General features: G+C 36.3%; 1 protein-coding gene across 5 annotated transcripts in view; it reads left to right on the plus strand.

The window, feature by feature from the left end:
• CCSER1 (coiled-coil serine rich protein 1) overlaps positions 1-16,432 on the plus strand; it is a 709,724-nt gene that overhangs the window by 367,069 nt on the left and 326,223 nt on the right. For all 5 annotated transcript variants that reach the window (XM_056332770.1, XM_056332760.1, XM_056332788.1 and 2 more), the window contains exon 8: positions 16,146-16,229. In XM_056332770.1, the coding sequence (XP_056188745.1) occupies positions 16,146-16,229 (84 nt within the window). The remainder of the gene's footprint in view (positions 1-16,145; positions 16,230-16,432) is intronic.

The following is a 16,432-nucleotide window of genomic DNA, read 5'->3' on the forward strand; positions in this document are numbered from 1 at the left end:
AAAAGTGGATCCTAGGATGTAATCCTTTTAGTAGGACTTGTGCAGACTGAACAACTCTCTTAAACTAGTTTTGCATTTCTCTCCATCCAAATCTATTACTATTTTATGTGGGTTTTTTTAACCTGTTGTTACCAACAAGAATTTTTTACCTGTTGTTTACCTGCAACGTAGAATTGTCAAGAAATGTGTGGAAACGCGTTTGCTAATCTGGGGGCTGACTGGAAAAAGAGGCCCACATATTTCTGCAGAAATTCCAGTTACCAATTAACATTTTCATTAGAATATTTGAGTCATAGTTAATTTGCATTAGGATTTATTATCTGAGCAAACCTGACCTATTAAACCTTCTAAATCTATTACTGTCAGCTAATGTCATGATTACAGGAAGAGTACACGGTGTGCCATAGCAACACGGCTGTTCCACCAAATTCTTAACTTGAAATCACCGTTGTGTTGTTTATCACTGAATTACTAGACACGATAAATTGTTTTATGCTAGCCACCCTCATGTCCATCTTTTTAATACTTTCCTTGTCATTATAAGTGCCTTTAGCCTTACAGGCAAGTGAAAGGTTCTTGTATCAAGTCTGATTACCACTCTAATGTTTTCCAGGCATGCTTGGTGATGAGCTTGGCATATGAAACAATTTCCTACAGTAATAAAACTAATTAAGGTGGGCAGTCATCCTCACATCACTCTTTAATGAATTATAATGAGCTCATTAATCTATCTGGTCTCACTCACCGCATCTATTGGCTAAGCTTTTCCAGGGGTACGTCAGGATAGAAAACTTGCCCAGTAAAAAATGGATACTGAGATGCATCTATTTTCCTTTTTTTTTGACGAAAACCAGGAGACGTCAGAGGTCTCCTGTAAGTGGAATATGCTTTTTAATAATTGAAATGGGAAAGGGTAAATAGCTAAGACCCTGTAACGGTGGTGAAGGAAGAATCATGCAGAAACTTAACTAGGTATAATATTGCACTGCAAGTGACAGCATAATTAATGCCTCTGTGGCACACACAATTCACTTAAAATATGACTTAAAAAAAAGTCTTAGTAACTGGATCTCTGGGAAACTGCCCGAAGAAAATAACATCAAGCTCATTTGTGGCTGAGGTTCTTGGCATTTTTCTTTCTACAAAATGAGCAGAGGTTGCAAGGTTAGGCTTCCCAATTCCATAATGACAAATATTAAATAATTAAATGCTAAGATTTATGAGTGGAAAGAGATGATTCATATGAATATCCTTGTAGAAGAACCACCTATTTATCTTAGATTTTAGCCCTGTAACTTTCCCCATCAGTAAAAGATCAAGTCTAGTAATAACTAATCACAGCTACCCACTGAAGTTAACTAGTTCTTATTAGCATTTGGATGCTTTTAATTCAAATCCTACAGGCATAATTACAACGTTATTACCAGGCAAATTAATGTTTAGTTTACCTCCATTCATTCATGTATATTAATATCATTTAAAAGTTCTGCAAAATGTATGCTTCCAGCATATGCAAGAAAGATAAAGCCAAATACACTGTTCCAAAGCAGAAGCAGCAGCCATACTCAACAGCAAATTTCCATTGATGCCTTCTCTGCCACAGACTGCGCTTTTTTTCTTGGTTGTAGCAAAGGAGCTGGAATGATGCTCTACTTGAAAAAGGATTTAATTTTTATGCAAACTACTGAGGCTTTGTTTCATTTTCCTGTAGAGACAAAGAGTGCAGTCTGCTCTAAAATCTCTCTAAGGCGGTGACCAGGGTAGCCACGGCAGATGCAGGTGATCTGGGTTCAAGTCCCTGTTGTGAGCCTGAGGAAGCACATGCCTCTGTATCCACCTCCCTGGGTAACCTCAGCTGCTAAGCTCCCGCGTAGGTGGCGGAGCAGGGTAATGGCTATTCTTCCAGCTCAGTGGTATGAAAAGATTTTGCCCCTGTAAGGTTCTGCAAAACTGTTTAATTTTTATTCAAAAAGGTAAGGGCTTTTTCTAACAAACACTTTAAAGTGAGAAAATACGTTGTTATAAAATCCCCAACTGGCTTCAGTCTTAACGAAAAAGTGGTAATCTGCCACTCAGCTACAAAGATATGAACAAAAGATGTCTTTTCTTCATGGCCATTGTTGTTTCCCATGGTATCTTGGCATTATTAGGTGTTCTGTTTGATTCTTTTTACAGAGGAAAATTTTATAGATGCTGCCAAATTTACAGTGCTCCTAAATACATTTTTAGTTTATTTTTAGGAAAAGAACAATATAGTTCAAGTTTCTTCTGCAAGAGTTGTATATTTGCAATATTACGATCTAAAATGTGCAATGTAGGGGGATCCAAGTATGTAAAGAAAAACAAAATAAAAAACCCAAACAAAATTCAGCCCTATTTCTATAGCATTTTATGCATAGGATTTTATTTCTACTTGGCTTAGTGCAGTGATGTATCACTATACATGGTAGCTCAGAAACCGGAAGAGTAGTTCTGTATTAGCATGTTTATTATGCCAACAAGTGTTCTACTCGTTAGACTGTACTGATTTCCATACTGGCCAAACTAGGTAGGTATTTATATTTGGTACTGTATTGTCTTAAAAGACTTAAATTTTGTCATATCTTTTTAATATTCTTATGACAGCATAACTGTCTTCCAATAGCTGAATTTTGTTTGTCCCAGTTTTCTGACAAAACCTTTTTTTTTTCCGCTTAAAAACTCATTGAGATATAGATGTGTTTTCTTTTGTAATGATCATAATGTCAGTCCAGAAATTAGATTTTCTATAGCTGTGCAAAGGTAGTGGTATTTAAAGATTTATATAGCTGCATAAAAAGTACCAGCAAAATGTCACATTGCTTGAACGAAGATTTACTCCCAAATGAAAAATGCATTTTTATTTAAGGTGAGTAAGTAATTGGGTATGCAGTTTTTCGGGGAGTTGCATTGAATGTATAGTCTAGTCAAGTCTTTTTAGATTTATTTTTTTTTTTCATGACTGCCTAGCTTGAACATTGACATGCAAAATCAAGAATTCTTTATACAATATTAGATGCTGATGGAAATGTGACTGTTTGACTTGAAGAGGAAAATAAAGCCAAAATATTTCAAGGAAAGTATCAAAATAATGAGTAGCATGAATAGTTTGAATAAAACATAAACACAGCCAGTAATTCTTTGGGTAGGATATATATTGAAAATCACATCCTTCCATTACCCTGAAATTTCCTTGTATTTATTTGAGAAGCCTAGTGATTGACTTTGTAAATCTGTACTCAGTGTGAAGTATGTTCACTGCAATTCAGAATCTACTCTTGCCTACCTGATAAGAAGGAATAAAACCTCAGCAGCTCTACACAAGAAGGGGGTGTCTGAGAGCTCAGCGTACTAAATGGCAGTAGGTGAAAGAGGTTATGTCAGTAATTCACAAAAGTGCTTGTTTAGAGAAACAAAACCAGCCACGTTTAGCAAGTGTGATAAAGGCAGGAAAAAATTTCCAAGTTTTATATGTGCAAGTTCTACATGAAGTGTAGCAAGATGTTTTGAAATATCAAAATGAATTACTGATTTGCCCACCAGCTAGGCATCATTTTGCTATTTGCTCGTATTTTATTTAAAGGTTCAGTAATATTGTATAGTATGTTTATGGATTTAATACATTTGATAGTCTATAAGCAGTAGCAAATTACAAATATTATTTATAGTTTCAGAGGGGGCATCACGTCCTGCACCATAACACTTAATGATATAAAAATAAACAGAGTGTATGGTACTTCCGTGGTCTCACTTTATCTAGATAGGAGGGTCTTACTTTTTTGTGTTACCATTGTGGGTCTAGGGAGCCGTTGGGAATAACTGGAGTTAGACTGGTGTGAAAGTACTCTAAGAATTGCCACAGAAAAGATACTCTTTTTTAATTGGAATGACTATGGCCATAGATAAAGATGTCAATAGGCTTAAAATAATATTGGTGTTTACAAGGTGTGTCATGTGATGTTAGCAGGGGAGTCCTTTTCATAGGCACAAAGCTCAGGTATATATATCCAAGCAAAACCCAGGTGAGTGCTTACCTCCTTTTTGTATATCTGAATTTTGTACTCTAGAGAAAATAAAATAAAAAATAAAAAGAGGGTGGCACAAACCTCTTAGTATGGAAGTATTTGGAACCTACAACTGAAAAGAGCCCACAGTTCAAAATAGCGTGTATATGGGAATTTTGTGGGGGAAGTGGAAACAAGGAAGCAATCTGGAATCTATTAAAATTACTATTTTAATTTATAATATTATATTTTTGTATTTAAATTTATTAAACTTTTATAGTTATTATATTCTTTATACAATAATATAAAATAATTCAATGATATATATAGCATTATTAAATATCAATATTATCAAATTACAAATATATTATAATTTACTAATATAAACTATTATTATTGAAAATAATATAATATTATTTATAATATTTTTAAAATTAATATTAAAATGTTAACATTACCAATTTCCCCATATTAAAAAATATATGTTTGCCTCAATACAGTATTCTATTACTAATACAGTAACAAAAAAATGTGCAAAGTGAAATAGATATGCTTTTGAAAATGTAGGTTTGTATTTTGTAGTTGTGTATTTTAAAAGTTTGAGAGTAATTTTCAATCTATTACTGCTTTAATAAGTCCCCAATTAAGGGGGCTGTGGATAAAATTCTGTGACCTTTTCAAGAGATACTGATTTCATAAAACTTTATTTCAGTCACTGCTCCAGAACTTACTGTGTCTGCAAAGAAATCATTTCAGATTGGGCACACAGAAATAGAATTTTAGTGAATATGATGTCTTTTTTGAAATTGTTGACATCAGGACTCCAGAATGCTTATGTTGGTTGCTGAAGTCACAAAGGTCTTTAAACCGGGATGCAGCAATTTGCATAAGATGATTAGGAGAATCAGGTAATGGGGAATTTATAGGCATCTCTGTAAGTTATGAAATAAATACTGATTCCTACAAACATTTATCAAAGAAGCTGCAGACTCTTTGTAGTTTACTTAACAGGTGGCTTATTTTCATGCCTTTCTTTTTGATGAACATCTTAAAAGTCACTTGGTCTTAAGGTGGTCTAAATACCAAATCAAAGGTTTTTTCAAATTTAAAAATGGATATGTACCTACCTTCAAAATAGTACTATTCTTTATATATGGTAGTGTGCTCAACATTTATTAGGTAATAGGCATTTTTGAAATCAGCTTTTTCCCCAGCCTACCTACCAAAATAAAGATGATCTTTAGAATTAATAATTTTGGTCTCTTAATATCATAAAAAGTTTGTGGTCAAACAAAACTTGAGAGTCCAAAATAGTGAGGGAAGCATTTAGGTTAATTTGGGGTCAACTTTTCATTTCCAAAGTATACTTGTGTGTCCTCTGCTGTCTATAAGCTCTTGTGATACTGCTTTCCTTAGAATTTTCATTTGTCTCTAGAACATATTTCCCATTTTATACAAAAATAAAACATGGGATGTATGAAAAAAAATGAAAGTCTGTCTCATGAAGACACCCTGCTTATATTAATTGAAGAATTTTTTATATATCTCTCTATTTAATAGTTTTCTTCACTATCTGGCAGAGAACCAGGTACCCTGCCACCATGACCTTTCACGTTCTTCTAACTTACTATACAGGCCTGCACTAAATTGTATTTAATGCTAATTTGTACATCACTGTTAATTGTATGCGTATTTGTTATTTGCACACATTATCCATGCGTGCAAGTGTATATGTTTTTGATCCTAAAAAGTTTCCTGGAATTACATATTATTTTCATAATTATAAACTCAGACAGAGATGGCTGGATCTCTTCCACTTCCTTATTCTCTTGAGAGCATTTAATAAGATTACTTCTCTCAATTCCTGTGTGTTTGGAAGATCTAAACATTTATTCCCTGGTCTCCTCCCTAGATCATCTTGGTCAATCTAAAATTGCTTTTATTTGGATCCTAAAGAAAATCTTGCCTTGGCTTTAAACATAGTAACTGGAAAATGAAAAAAACAAAACAAAACACCAAAACCCACCCAATTTTGTCTTTTGGTTGTGCACAAGAAGTTGTTTTGTCACATTTTTCCTCAACTGGAAGAGCTGAAGTCACTATTTTTTAAGGCTCCCCTTTCCTCCTTTCTGAAATTTTCTTGTGATTCCAGAAAGCAGGAGAAAGAATGTTTTAAAGCATAGAAGTTGAGTGCAGCATAAAATAATGGAAAAGGTGTCACGTTTTCAAGCTGATGGAAGAAGACTGTAGCAGATTCAGGGGAGACTTCAGCTCAGTGGTCTGTGCTTTGTTGGTGCCAGAAGGAACTCTGATATTGATCTCTTCCCAGGGGAGCCAGGATCTGATGTGGACTTGTCTCCTGCCATTTAGAGAACATCAGGTTTTGTGTAGGACATTTTTTCTCTGAACATGAAGAAGGGCATTTACTGGCTTGGTGGTAGTGAAACTCTATGTATTACATGATTCATGTTGTTTGCATGTAAGAGTGTGAAGGGATTTTGGTTTTATTGATTTAGCACTATGGCAAAAAAATAGATACGAATAGGATATTTTAAATTGCTGAACTTCATGGTTACGATTTAATGTAAAAATAAAATAAGCAAGGCCAAAAAACTAACACAAACAAACAAACCCCACACCCTGATTATAAAAGGCTTTCTTCAAGTTAATAAGTGGCATGAGGTCTTCCAGAGAATTTGCAATGCTGAAAGATAATTTTTGTGTAAGGAAGCACTCCTGACAGATAAGGTTATCGTAAAAAAAGTATAGTAAATGATCTTTTTTGTTTCCAATAAGTAGATACACCAGCAGCACTGGGGGAACTAGTTTGAAGAACAGGTCTTGAAATGGTAGTTGAAGGTATCTGAGAATAGTAACAGAAGCACAGAATAAGAAACCTCTTGCACCAGCTGCTCATTCAAGTGTGCTAAAGAAACTGATACACGGAATTGCTGAATTGGTAACTCTTGCCTGTTCTTTGTTGCTTGAATATTAGTGAAATGACAGATGGAAGTAAGATGACAGGTTTTTATATTTTGGCTGCATTTTTTAAAAGGTTCTTTTGTTTTGACTTTGTTACCAGTTAAGTTAGTAGAAGTTCTGGAAAATAGATTTTTGTTGCCCCATGAATGAATATAATAAATGGGGATGAGCAGACCTGACTTCCTGAGGTTTTAATCATCCCCCAGAAGTCTTCTGGGGGAGTCATCAGCATGTGAATAAGGATGATCTGTTTTGTGTAGTTAACTCGATTTCCAAAAAGCTTTCAAAAAGGCCCTTCATCAAAGGCTTTTAAAAAGTAAGAGGGTGAGTAGGAGAGTCTTCTCTTGGATTAATGGCAGTTTAGGTGTAGAATACAAAAGATGAGTAAGTAGTCATTTACTAAAGGAAGAATTATACTTCCAGAAGGGTCCAGAATAATCAGAATTAAAATGGAATGTGAAATGTTGCAGAAAGATATCATCATACCAAATGATTTGAAGATGAAAGGCACTTGAGATTCAATGTCATCAAACACAAAGGAATACACACGGGGAAGAACAGTCCTATTATTCTAAATGAGGAGAGAGAACTTTCAGACGTTGTGCATAGTTCCCTGAAAACACCAGCTTAGTACTTACCAAATCAAGAAAAGTACAGACTTGAGTTGTTATTCTTAACAGCTTTTGCAGGGCTCTTGACCCCTTAGGTACAGGGATGTTGTTTCGAAAGTCTGTTTATTTCGAAGTTTGTGACACTTGATTTTCAGTTTACAGAAGGGGTTGTGGTTGAATTTTTTCCCTTCTTCAGAAAACATGGAAGGCACTAGGGATTTTCTGTAAATCTGGGCTCTTAAGAATTATTTTGAATAATCCCTTAGAAATGCAAACCAAAATATCATAATGCAGTCGTGCAAATGGATAGTTGAATGGCTGCTTGAGTGCTATATGGAATGTTGAGTACCCAGTTCGAAGGAATGATATAATTTAACTAGAAAGGGTGGATCATAGGTTTTGGTCAGAGATACACAATGGTTTATGTAAGAAAGAAGCTATTCCCAAGCTTCAAACAGATGGCTGGAATAGCACATTAAACACACAGACTTACAAAACCATGGGAGACATGGAGGAGATGAATAGCAGATACTCCTGTCATGTCTTAAGGCAGGAACAATGACATTCTTGGGCAGTGGATTTGAAACTAGAAGAAGGTTTATGGGGTTGGGTATTTTGTTTCGCTTGGTTTGGTATGTTTTAATGAACATATGATTTATTTAAAGATATCGCCAAAGGAGGTGTGATACTTTGTATATGAATTCTGGCTCAGGAAGAGCCATAAGGAAAGGGTAAGTGGAGTGGTAGTACTAGGGAAAATACATTTGTATGTTCGTTACACATTTCTGTTACACATTTCCACTCCTGGCTGCTGTTCATGATTTCTGCAGGTTAGATACACCCTGTGCTTCACCTGGTATGATCATTCTGTTTTATGTTGTGCAGTTTATTAATCAAGCTGTATCCTTTAAACTCCATCCTTTTTACTATCACTTCTGAAGAGAGCAAAATTCAGCTGAAGCAAAAAACCAAAACAAAACCACATTAGTTTACTCAATTTGTATTTCACTGTTAACCGCCAATTAGAACACTATGAAGAAAAAGTTATTTGTTTAGCTCTGTATTGATAAATGTCTCAGGTTAAAGTAGCATAGCTTATATAGTCTCTTTGAGTGTTACTTTCATAGTAAAATATCATTATAATTCCAGTATTCAAATGGATATAGCTGCCCTAAATTGTTCCAGTAAAATATTTATTGACATATTCCATGTAATTGAACTTAGGTAGAATATGGTTTAGAATTGCATTAGGTTTTATGAGGATTAATCACCCTTATTTATCATTATAAGATCAGAACCTGTGGTCCCCAAACTCCATTTGGTTTCATGAATAAGAAATAAAAAATAGACCTGTTCCTTTAGAAATGTCATTTGAATGCTGTAGCTGCATGAAAGATGTACATAGTGATGTCTGTTTCTGACATGACCATAGCTTCCAAAGCTGATTCAGGATTTTATTAATTTCTTTTGTTGCTACTGGAAAGTTACCCTGTAGTGAGACTCTGCTTGTGTTGAGTCGGGGTGGCCATGGGAGTTGCTGTGTTATGCTTTAAAGGGAATTTTTGAAGCATGCCCTTTTGCTGTGCTTGAGCCAAAGCTGGCACGGCAGTGTGACATGAGAAGCAGGCACGTTAACTGTGACCATTGCCTGCAGTCAGCGGACGCTCTTCGGGAGCATTGTCAGGACTCCAGCCAAGACTAACTGGACTGGCACAGCACCAAAACAACAGATGAGCCAAAGAAGCAAATTCAATGTGCTTTGCACATGTGAAGAATTGCAGCCAGCCAGTTAATTTCTCTCTTGGTGTGATTGAAAGGAATTGATATGACAGATACGAATTGATACAGTATGTAAAGCGAGAGCAAACCAAGAAAGAGAAAATAAAACACTGGAAAGTCATACTGTGTTCATATGGTAACATGGTGTAAATACATCAGGACACTCTCTCTCAAAGAGGTACCAATGACCTTGTTTTGCCACCTGCAACAAATAATGCAGTCTCAGGTTCTCTGCCTCATGTTTAGAGCATTAAGACTTTCATTTAAACAGTAACAATAATAATAATAACAACCAGTAAAACTACAAATGATCTGACAAAGAACACGGTTCTGAAAACACAGCCTGTAATATCCAGAAGTCTACTCATATGAGTAATCTCAAGTATGTAGATGCTCTTCATTTTAATAAAACTGTGTGTCAACATGCAATACATGTTAACACAGGTGGGATCTCAGTTTGGAGGTAACAGTGCTTCTCTACAAATTTCAAGATCCACAAAAGTACTTGGTGCTTTTCAGATGCCAGGTGGTGTAAAGCGAACTGTAAAAGATACTTGTAATCCTGTACATAGTCTAGACTCCTACACTGCTGGCATAAAAAACCCTGTACATGTTAAAATAACCTATGTTTTCTCTGAATGTTCTAGGTAGTTATCCAGAAATTTATTAATTTTGCTGTATAAATCTCCTGCGTAATTCAGAGGAAGCTTCAACTATTATGGCATTTTTTTAGCTTTCTGGACCTGATACTCAGTTTTAAGTTTCTTGATTTGTTTTGTTCCAGGGTAATATTTTTCAAGACACTACCTCCTAAGTAATTGCTGATTTTTTGCATTACCCTGAGTTGGTAAGCAATCTGCTTAGAATCTCAAAACCAGCGCATTTATCAAATGAGTTTTGTAATATTCTAATTTTATGGTACTATTTTGGCAGCATAGTCTGTTCAGTATCATAGTAAAATTGCAGTAGATTCATCTTCCATAGTACTTGGTTAGTTCTGAGTGCTTCGATTACAATAAGCATGATAAGCCTATTTGTTCCGAAGTATGAAGTGGTATAAAGTAAGTTTTCAAAATGGAAATGATTATACTTTTTGGCACTTATGCATAACCTGCTGCAGCTGTCCTCACACAACAGAGTACAATTTGTCATCTTGTGACCTGATCTGATGAGAAACAGATTTGCTATTATGTTTGGCATTTTCCCAGATGGACAAAATTGAACTAAAATAGGAAATTGCTAGCACAGAGACGCAGCAATTGCTGTCATAGCCATGTCCTGGTTTCGGCTGGGACACAGTTAATTTCCTCCTCGGTAGCTGGTGCAGTGCTGTGGTTTGGGTTCGGTGTGAGAACACTGCTGACAGCACACGGGTGGGTTTGGTTGCTGCTGGGTGAGGGTCAGACCCAGTCAAAGGCTTTTCGGTTCCTTGGGCCCTGCCAGCGAGAGGGCTGGGGGTCACGGGGAGCTGGGAGGGGACACAGCCAGGGCAGGTGACCTGAACTGGCCACAGGGATATTCCATACCATAGGATGTCACACTGAGTATATAAGCTGGGGGAAGGAGGAGGAAGCAGGGGGACATCCAGCATTATGTCATTTGTCTTCCCGAGTAACCGTTACATGTGATGGAGCCCTGCCTTCCTGGGGATGGCTGAACACCTGCCGGCCGAGGGGAAGTAGTGAAAAAAATCCTTGGTTTGCTTTGCTTGTGTGTACACCTTTACTTTACCTATTAAACTGTCATTATCTCAACCCTTGAGTTTTACATTCCTTTCTGATTCTCCTCCCCACCCCTCTGAGTGAGGGGGAGTGAGTGAGCGGCTGCGTGGTGCTTGGTTGCTGCCTGGGATTAAACCATGGCAGCCTACAAATGAAAATAAGTAAAAGGGTGATAATTTGAAGAATATTCTAACCATAAACATGTACAATAACAGCAGATTGATAATGAATATACAACTGAATCCTTAATAACCTTTTTTTTTTTTTACAATGTCAGAGAATATGAATGAGGAAAATATGATGGACATTTTGCACGCAGCTGCTTTTGCATTTTTATGAAGTACACTTGGAGTTTAGACTACAAACCTTTATGATTACCTCCATTTATTAAAATAGTTTGAAGAAGCACCGTTTTATTTACAAATTTGGCTGTGTCTAATAGTTCTTTGTACAAATAGCCTGTTAAGTGACTTCTCTTTTTGTCAAGTATTTTGAGTGTCTTGGACAAGCCTGTTATGAACATGTTTACTGCAATGGAGAACAGAATTCTTACCCCCTTTTTTTTTTTTTTTAATAAGGTCACAAACAATGTTAGTAAAAATGAGAATATCATTATACTATGAAATACATATGTAATGTGTGTCATATGTAGTGCATATAATTTATTAAACTCAACAAAATGGTCTCAAAGCTACAGTCTATACAGGTAGCTCATGAAAACATGCATAGAGCATATGATTGAATTACTTGGACTACTATTTTCATAAAATCCATGTTCTCATTGGACTGATAGTTTTGATAAAGTATGTCAGTATAAACTCATTTTGCAGAAAGATAAGGAACCAGAGTGTCCAAGGATCTTGGCTTAGCAAACAGAAATAGTAAATGGTACCTAGCAGACTTTTAAATCCCTGGTGATTTAATTTATTCCGGTTGACTTGTGAACTTGGATATACTTATATGCCAATCCATTTTTCTCTTATACTCTATAAATATTGTAAGGGCTGCAAAAACATGAGACATAATTTGCATACATGATCATACCCAGCATTATAAATAAGCTTATTTGTCTGAACATAGGAATACATGGGTCAGGTATCTACTGGAATGTGCAGATAGTGAAGACCCTGAATCATGCAGTCCCCCGAGTATTCAAGTGTGTTTTAAAAGCCCTACTTTACAGGGAAAAATGTTTCTTCCAGCTTTGCAATTAGTGTAGACTCAGAATGCACTGATTGCATGCCTGGCTAGAAGCATACCATCCTTTTCAAGGCCCTTCCTCTTTGATGTCTGTTGTGGCAGTTCTTTAGAAGGGAACTTTGGCTTTCGGGTAGATTGTGGTTTTGTAGTGGTTTTTTTCTTAAACTATAAATCCCCACTGGACTGTCTCCTATTCCTCATTCACTTTGAGAAGCTTGTCTCAACAAATTTCTTGATCTTTCCATATCGGCCTTGCACTGTACCACATTTTCACACAGGAGATAATGAAACATTTCAGGCCTTCTGAGGAATGAAGGTGAACTGTTCCTGAATTCATGCTAATAGGCATTGCTGTTCACCCACAGACTATTAAGTAACACAGCATTCCACCAGGTTTTCCTGCCCCGCACCTTTCCATAGCATACAACTTCTTTGGTACCTTGAACACAAGCCTTTGCTGAAATATTTTGGCTCTTGCACAAGAATGTGATTTTTGGCGCCTCCTCTTTTTCCCTAGCTTTCAATAGTTACTTTCTGGAAGAATGATATTCACTGTTTTGGCAACACATAGCTGGTTCCATAACACTTTATTCTATTGGTAGTACATTCAGACAGTTGTATGGGATATTAAAATTACCCAAACCTTTCTGTAGTCGATGGGTTTTCTTTTTTTTTCCCTGTATGTTATTTTCTTTGTTCTATTCACGTTCTCAGTTGCTATTGTGGCAGAAACATCCTCAAAACATAATAGAAACAGAAGCACCAGGCACCATTTTTCTTTTCTCTTTTGTCTTCTGTTTGCAGAACAAATGATGCCTGTGCAGACACCATGCAACAAAATGGAATTTTAAAGTCCTAATTCTACATGTGTTCAACAGGAAGAAGGGCTCTGTGCTGTTTGCAAATCCAGTGTAGTACAGAGTGGATGGAATATAGACTATGTTCATTATTACTTCTTTTACTAAACAAAACTCAAAAATTTGTGAATTGCTAGCATTTCCCTTTTACCAGACAATTCTGGGTAACTCCTGCATACACACTGATGTGCCTGTACAGCAAGTTGCAAGAGAAATCCTGTCTAAGGTCAGCTTTGCTGAGATGCTTGGGTGAGGATGAAGGCTTCCGTTTGGTGACAATGATTGTAGCACCTGCATTCTACACTTTAGTTTACCTAACTGCTAGCTTAAATATTTTTCAAGTATGAAGCTAAGTAAGGCATGGAAAAAATAAGTATTGTTTTCTCTGATGACGGCAAATGCATGAAGTGTGTGGCCCCAACCCTCACAGTCTCAGCACAGTGGTCCCCCACGGAGTGCAGGATGCCCTTTTACAGAGGTGCAATGGTCTGCACGGGAGCTGATAATGCGGGGTATTGGTTTGTAAGAACCATGTCCAACTGGCAAGTGTTAATCAGAGTTCCACTGATGCGTGGCAAGACAAGGGAAAAATTACCTTAGCCCTAGGTATTTTTCTCCAAACTGTAACAACAGTTATGGTCGATATGGTATGATAAAACTGTTGCATGGAATATAGAAGTTAAGAGCCTCGAGAACTGGGTAAGACGGGTCAGTCCGTCAAGTGGGTGAGGAAGATCCAGCCGGGTGCATGACTGCTTTCTGCCAGGAGAGATGTGCTGTGATTTTTAAGTGTTTGGAAGCCCTGCCAGGCAAAACCGTTCTTCGAGCTCTCACTAGTCCAAGGGCGGCCTGCAACTGCATCGCCTCATTCCAAAGTTGATCTCAGTAGTCGTTCCTACTGTAGCTACCACACACTTACAGGCCTGCATGCTGCGGATGATTTCTAAAAGCTATTTTTGCCATAGTCTGGGCCATGCGACCTTGTTGTTTTCCCTCTTCCACTGTGTTTTCTGCTAACCTTTTTTAAGTTAAAAAGGGGAAAATCAGGAGATAGCAAGAATGTGAAACCATGCTGACAAAAAGAACTCAGAATAATGTGACTAGAAATTGAGGTAAAATAGCTAATACCACATCATTTTTAAAACTTTTTTTTAAAAAATAAATACCTCAGTTTGATAAAATAGCAGTAAAGTTCTTGATACTTTATGGTTTAAAGTATATTTTTCATAAGCAGGTATTCCTGTTAACAAAAATGTTAACTATGTACTAATAACATATCCCCTGCTGAGGACTGTATTCTGGGATGCGCTAGTATTTTATTCTCAGCTAATACTCCTAAAGAGCAATCTGTTAGTAAGAGTGAAATGCTGCTATACCATATAGCAGCAAAAAATTCCTGTGAGTTTTTCCTTAAAGGAGATAGAAAAATGCCAGAACTCGCACTAAATTTGAATCTTTCAGGAGATCATATTTAGTTAGTTAGTTAGTTAGTTATTATCCAGGAAATATATTTTTATTCATATCTTTATTTTATTTATATATTCATATATGTATTATTCAGGAAATATTTATTTATTTATTTATTTATTTATTATTTTTCAGGAAAATGCATAGTACTGAAGTAGTGTGTAAGCAGGTTCATTATTTGTCAGCCAGAAACAGCGTATCTCTTTTTATTGTAGTTGTAAATATTTGGGAGTTTATATGTGAGTATCTTGTTTCATCTTCCAATTGTGTTAGAGTGGGCGTTGAGCGATATAATTACTTGAAAGGTAATTATTATAATCAAGCATTTAACTAGGAAAATGGACTTCACATTCTTTACTTTGCTGTCTTCTATTTGTGTGTTCATTTGGAGCTACGAACATGTTAGTACTGACAGAGTTCAAATTAATCATGCTGGCTATACCCTTTTGAACCCCCGAGTTCTTCGTGGTCTGAATAATTTCTGCATTTTCATATTTGTTATTATCTATTTGCTAGAGCTTCAGTTTTCTGATTTTTAAACTAAGTGTTGTGCAAATACAACCATACTTCCAAAAGTTTTCTTGCTTGGCTTTTTGATTCTTTTTGGTTTGTTTTTTTTTTGAAAATGATGATACTCCAGACCAGTACATTTCCCAAACTTTATAAATATGTGTCTGTACTAGGAGGATGTAAAGATACAGTTTGTCATGTACAGTTGAACAACCAGCTAGTTGGCTGGTTAGTTTGTTGGGGTTTTATTCTTAAATAGTTCAGTTATTTCATTTGAGTTTCTTCTCTTGGCTTTTATTAGAACACCAGAAAAAATACGTGATTGACATTTCTTCTCCAAATAAGGTGTTTAGACTTACACGAACCCACAAAATTACCGGGGGGCAGCTCGCAAGACTTTCTCATAGACCTGGGTTTGGCTACAGTCTTAGCTATTAGGTTAATTTTCCTGCAAGTCAAATTGAGTGTTAACTATGTTCTTTCTCCACCCAGTTAAAATAAGAACTGCTGCTGTTTTGGCTGATGTAGAACAAGAGATGTACACAAGCGAAGGGTGCTCTACTTTCCCTGTGAATGTCTGTTGGGCTTTTTTTTTTTTTTCTTTATCCTCTCCAAGATCAAGAGCTCCACAGTAATGCGTCTAAACTGGTATTTCTCTAATGTTGTTTTGTATGAGTAAAATTACAACATTTCAGAGCCGTTCCTTAACTGAAAAGGAATGACCTGATAGTATCTTCAGTAAAAAGGCTTAAAAGATTCAGAAAAAATTAAAATGGACTTCTGTGCAGACAGCTATTCACATTTCTATGTAATGTCTTTGGATTTGTTTATGCACCAACTTAGAATATGTTATTGAAAATACCACACATGACAAAGGAGAATTGAGTTTCATTACTTGAATGTAATTATCTCACGCTATGTGAAACAGCCTTTTCTTGTCAATAGAAAAGTAAAACCGTTAAGCTTATTATAACATCTCTTTTGATGTTTTTGTAGGATGGAATAAAAGATGAATGCTCAGTGCTGAAGCTACAGCTGAAAGAAAGAGATGAACTCATAGCCCAACTTCGTGAGGAGCTGGTAAGCTTTAGAAGCAATTGGTTTTTTTTAAGTTCATTTACCTGATAATGTCGCTCCAGACCAGAAACTGAAGGAATACAATTTCACACCAGCTACAGAATAGCTAGCCTAAGGCTATGTTAATCATTCAGATGAACACTGATAACACCCACTGTACATTTCTCAGGACCTGTCAGCCTTTGAAGTGGCTACTAGCTAGATGC

Source organism: Falco biarmicus, chromosome 1 (assembly GCF_023638135.1).
Source record: "Falco biarmicus isolate bFalBia1 chromosome 1, bFalBia1.pri, whole genome shotgun sequence".
In the NCBI taxonomy this organism is placed as follows: domain Eukaryota; kingdom Metazoa; phylum Chordata; class Aves; order Falconiformes; family Falconidae; genus Falco; species Falco biarmicus.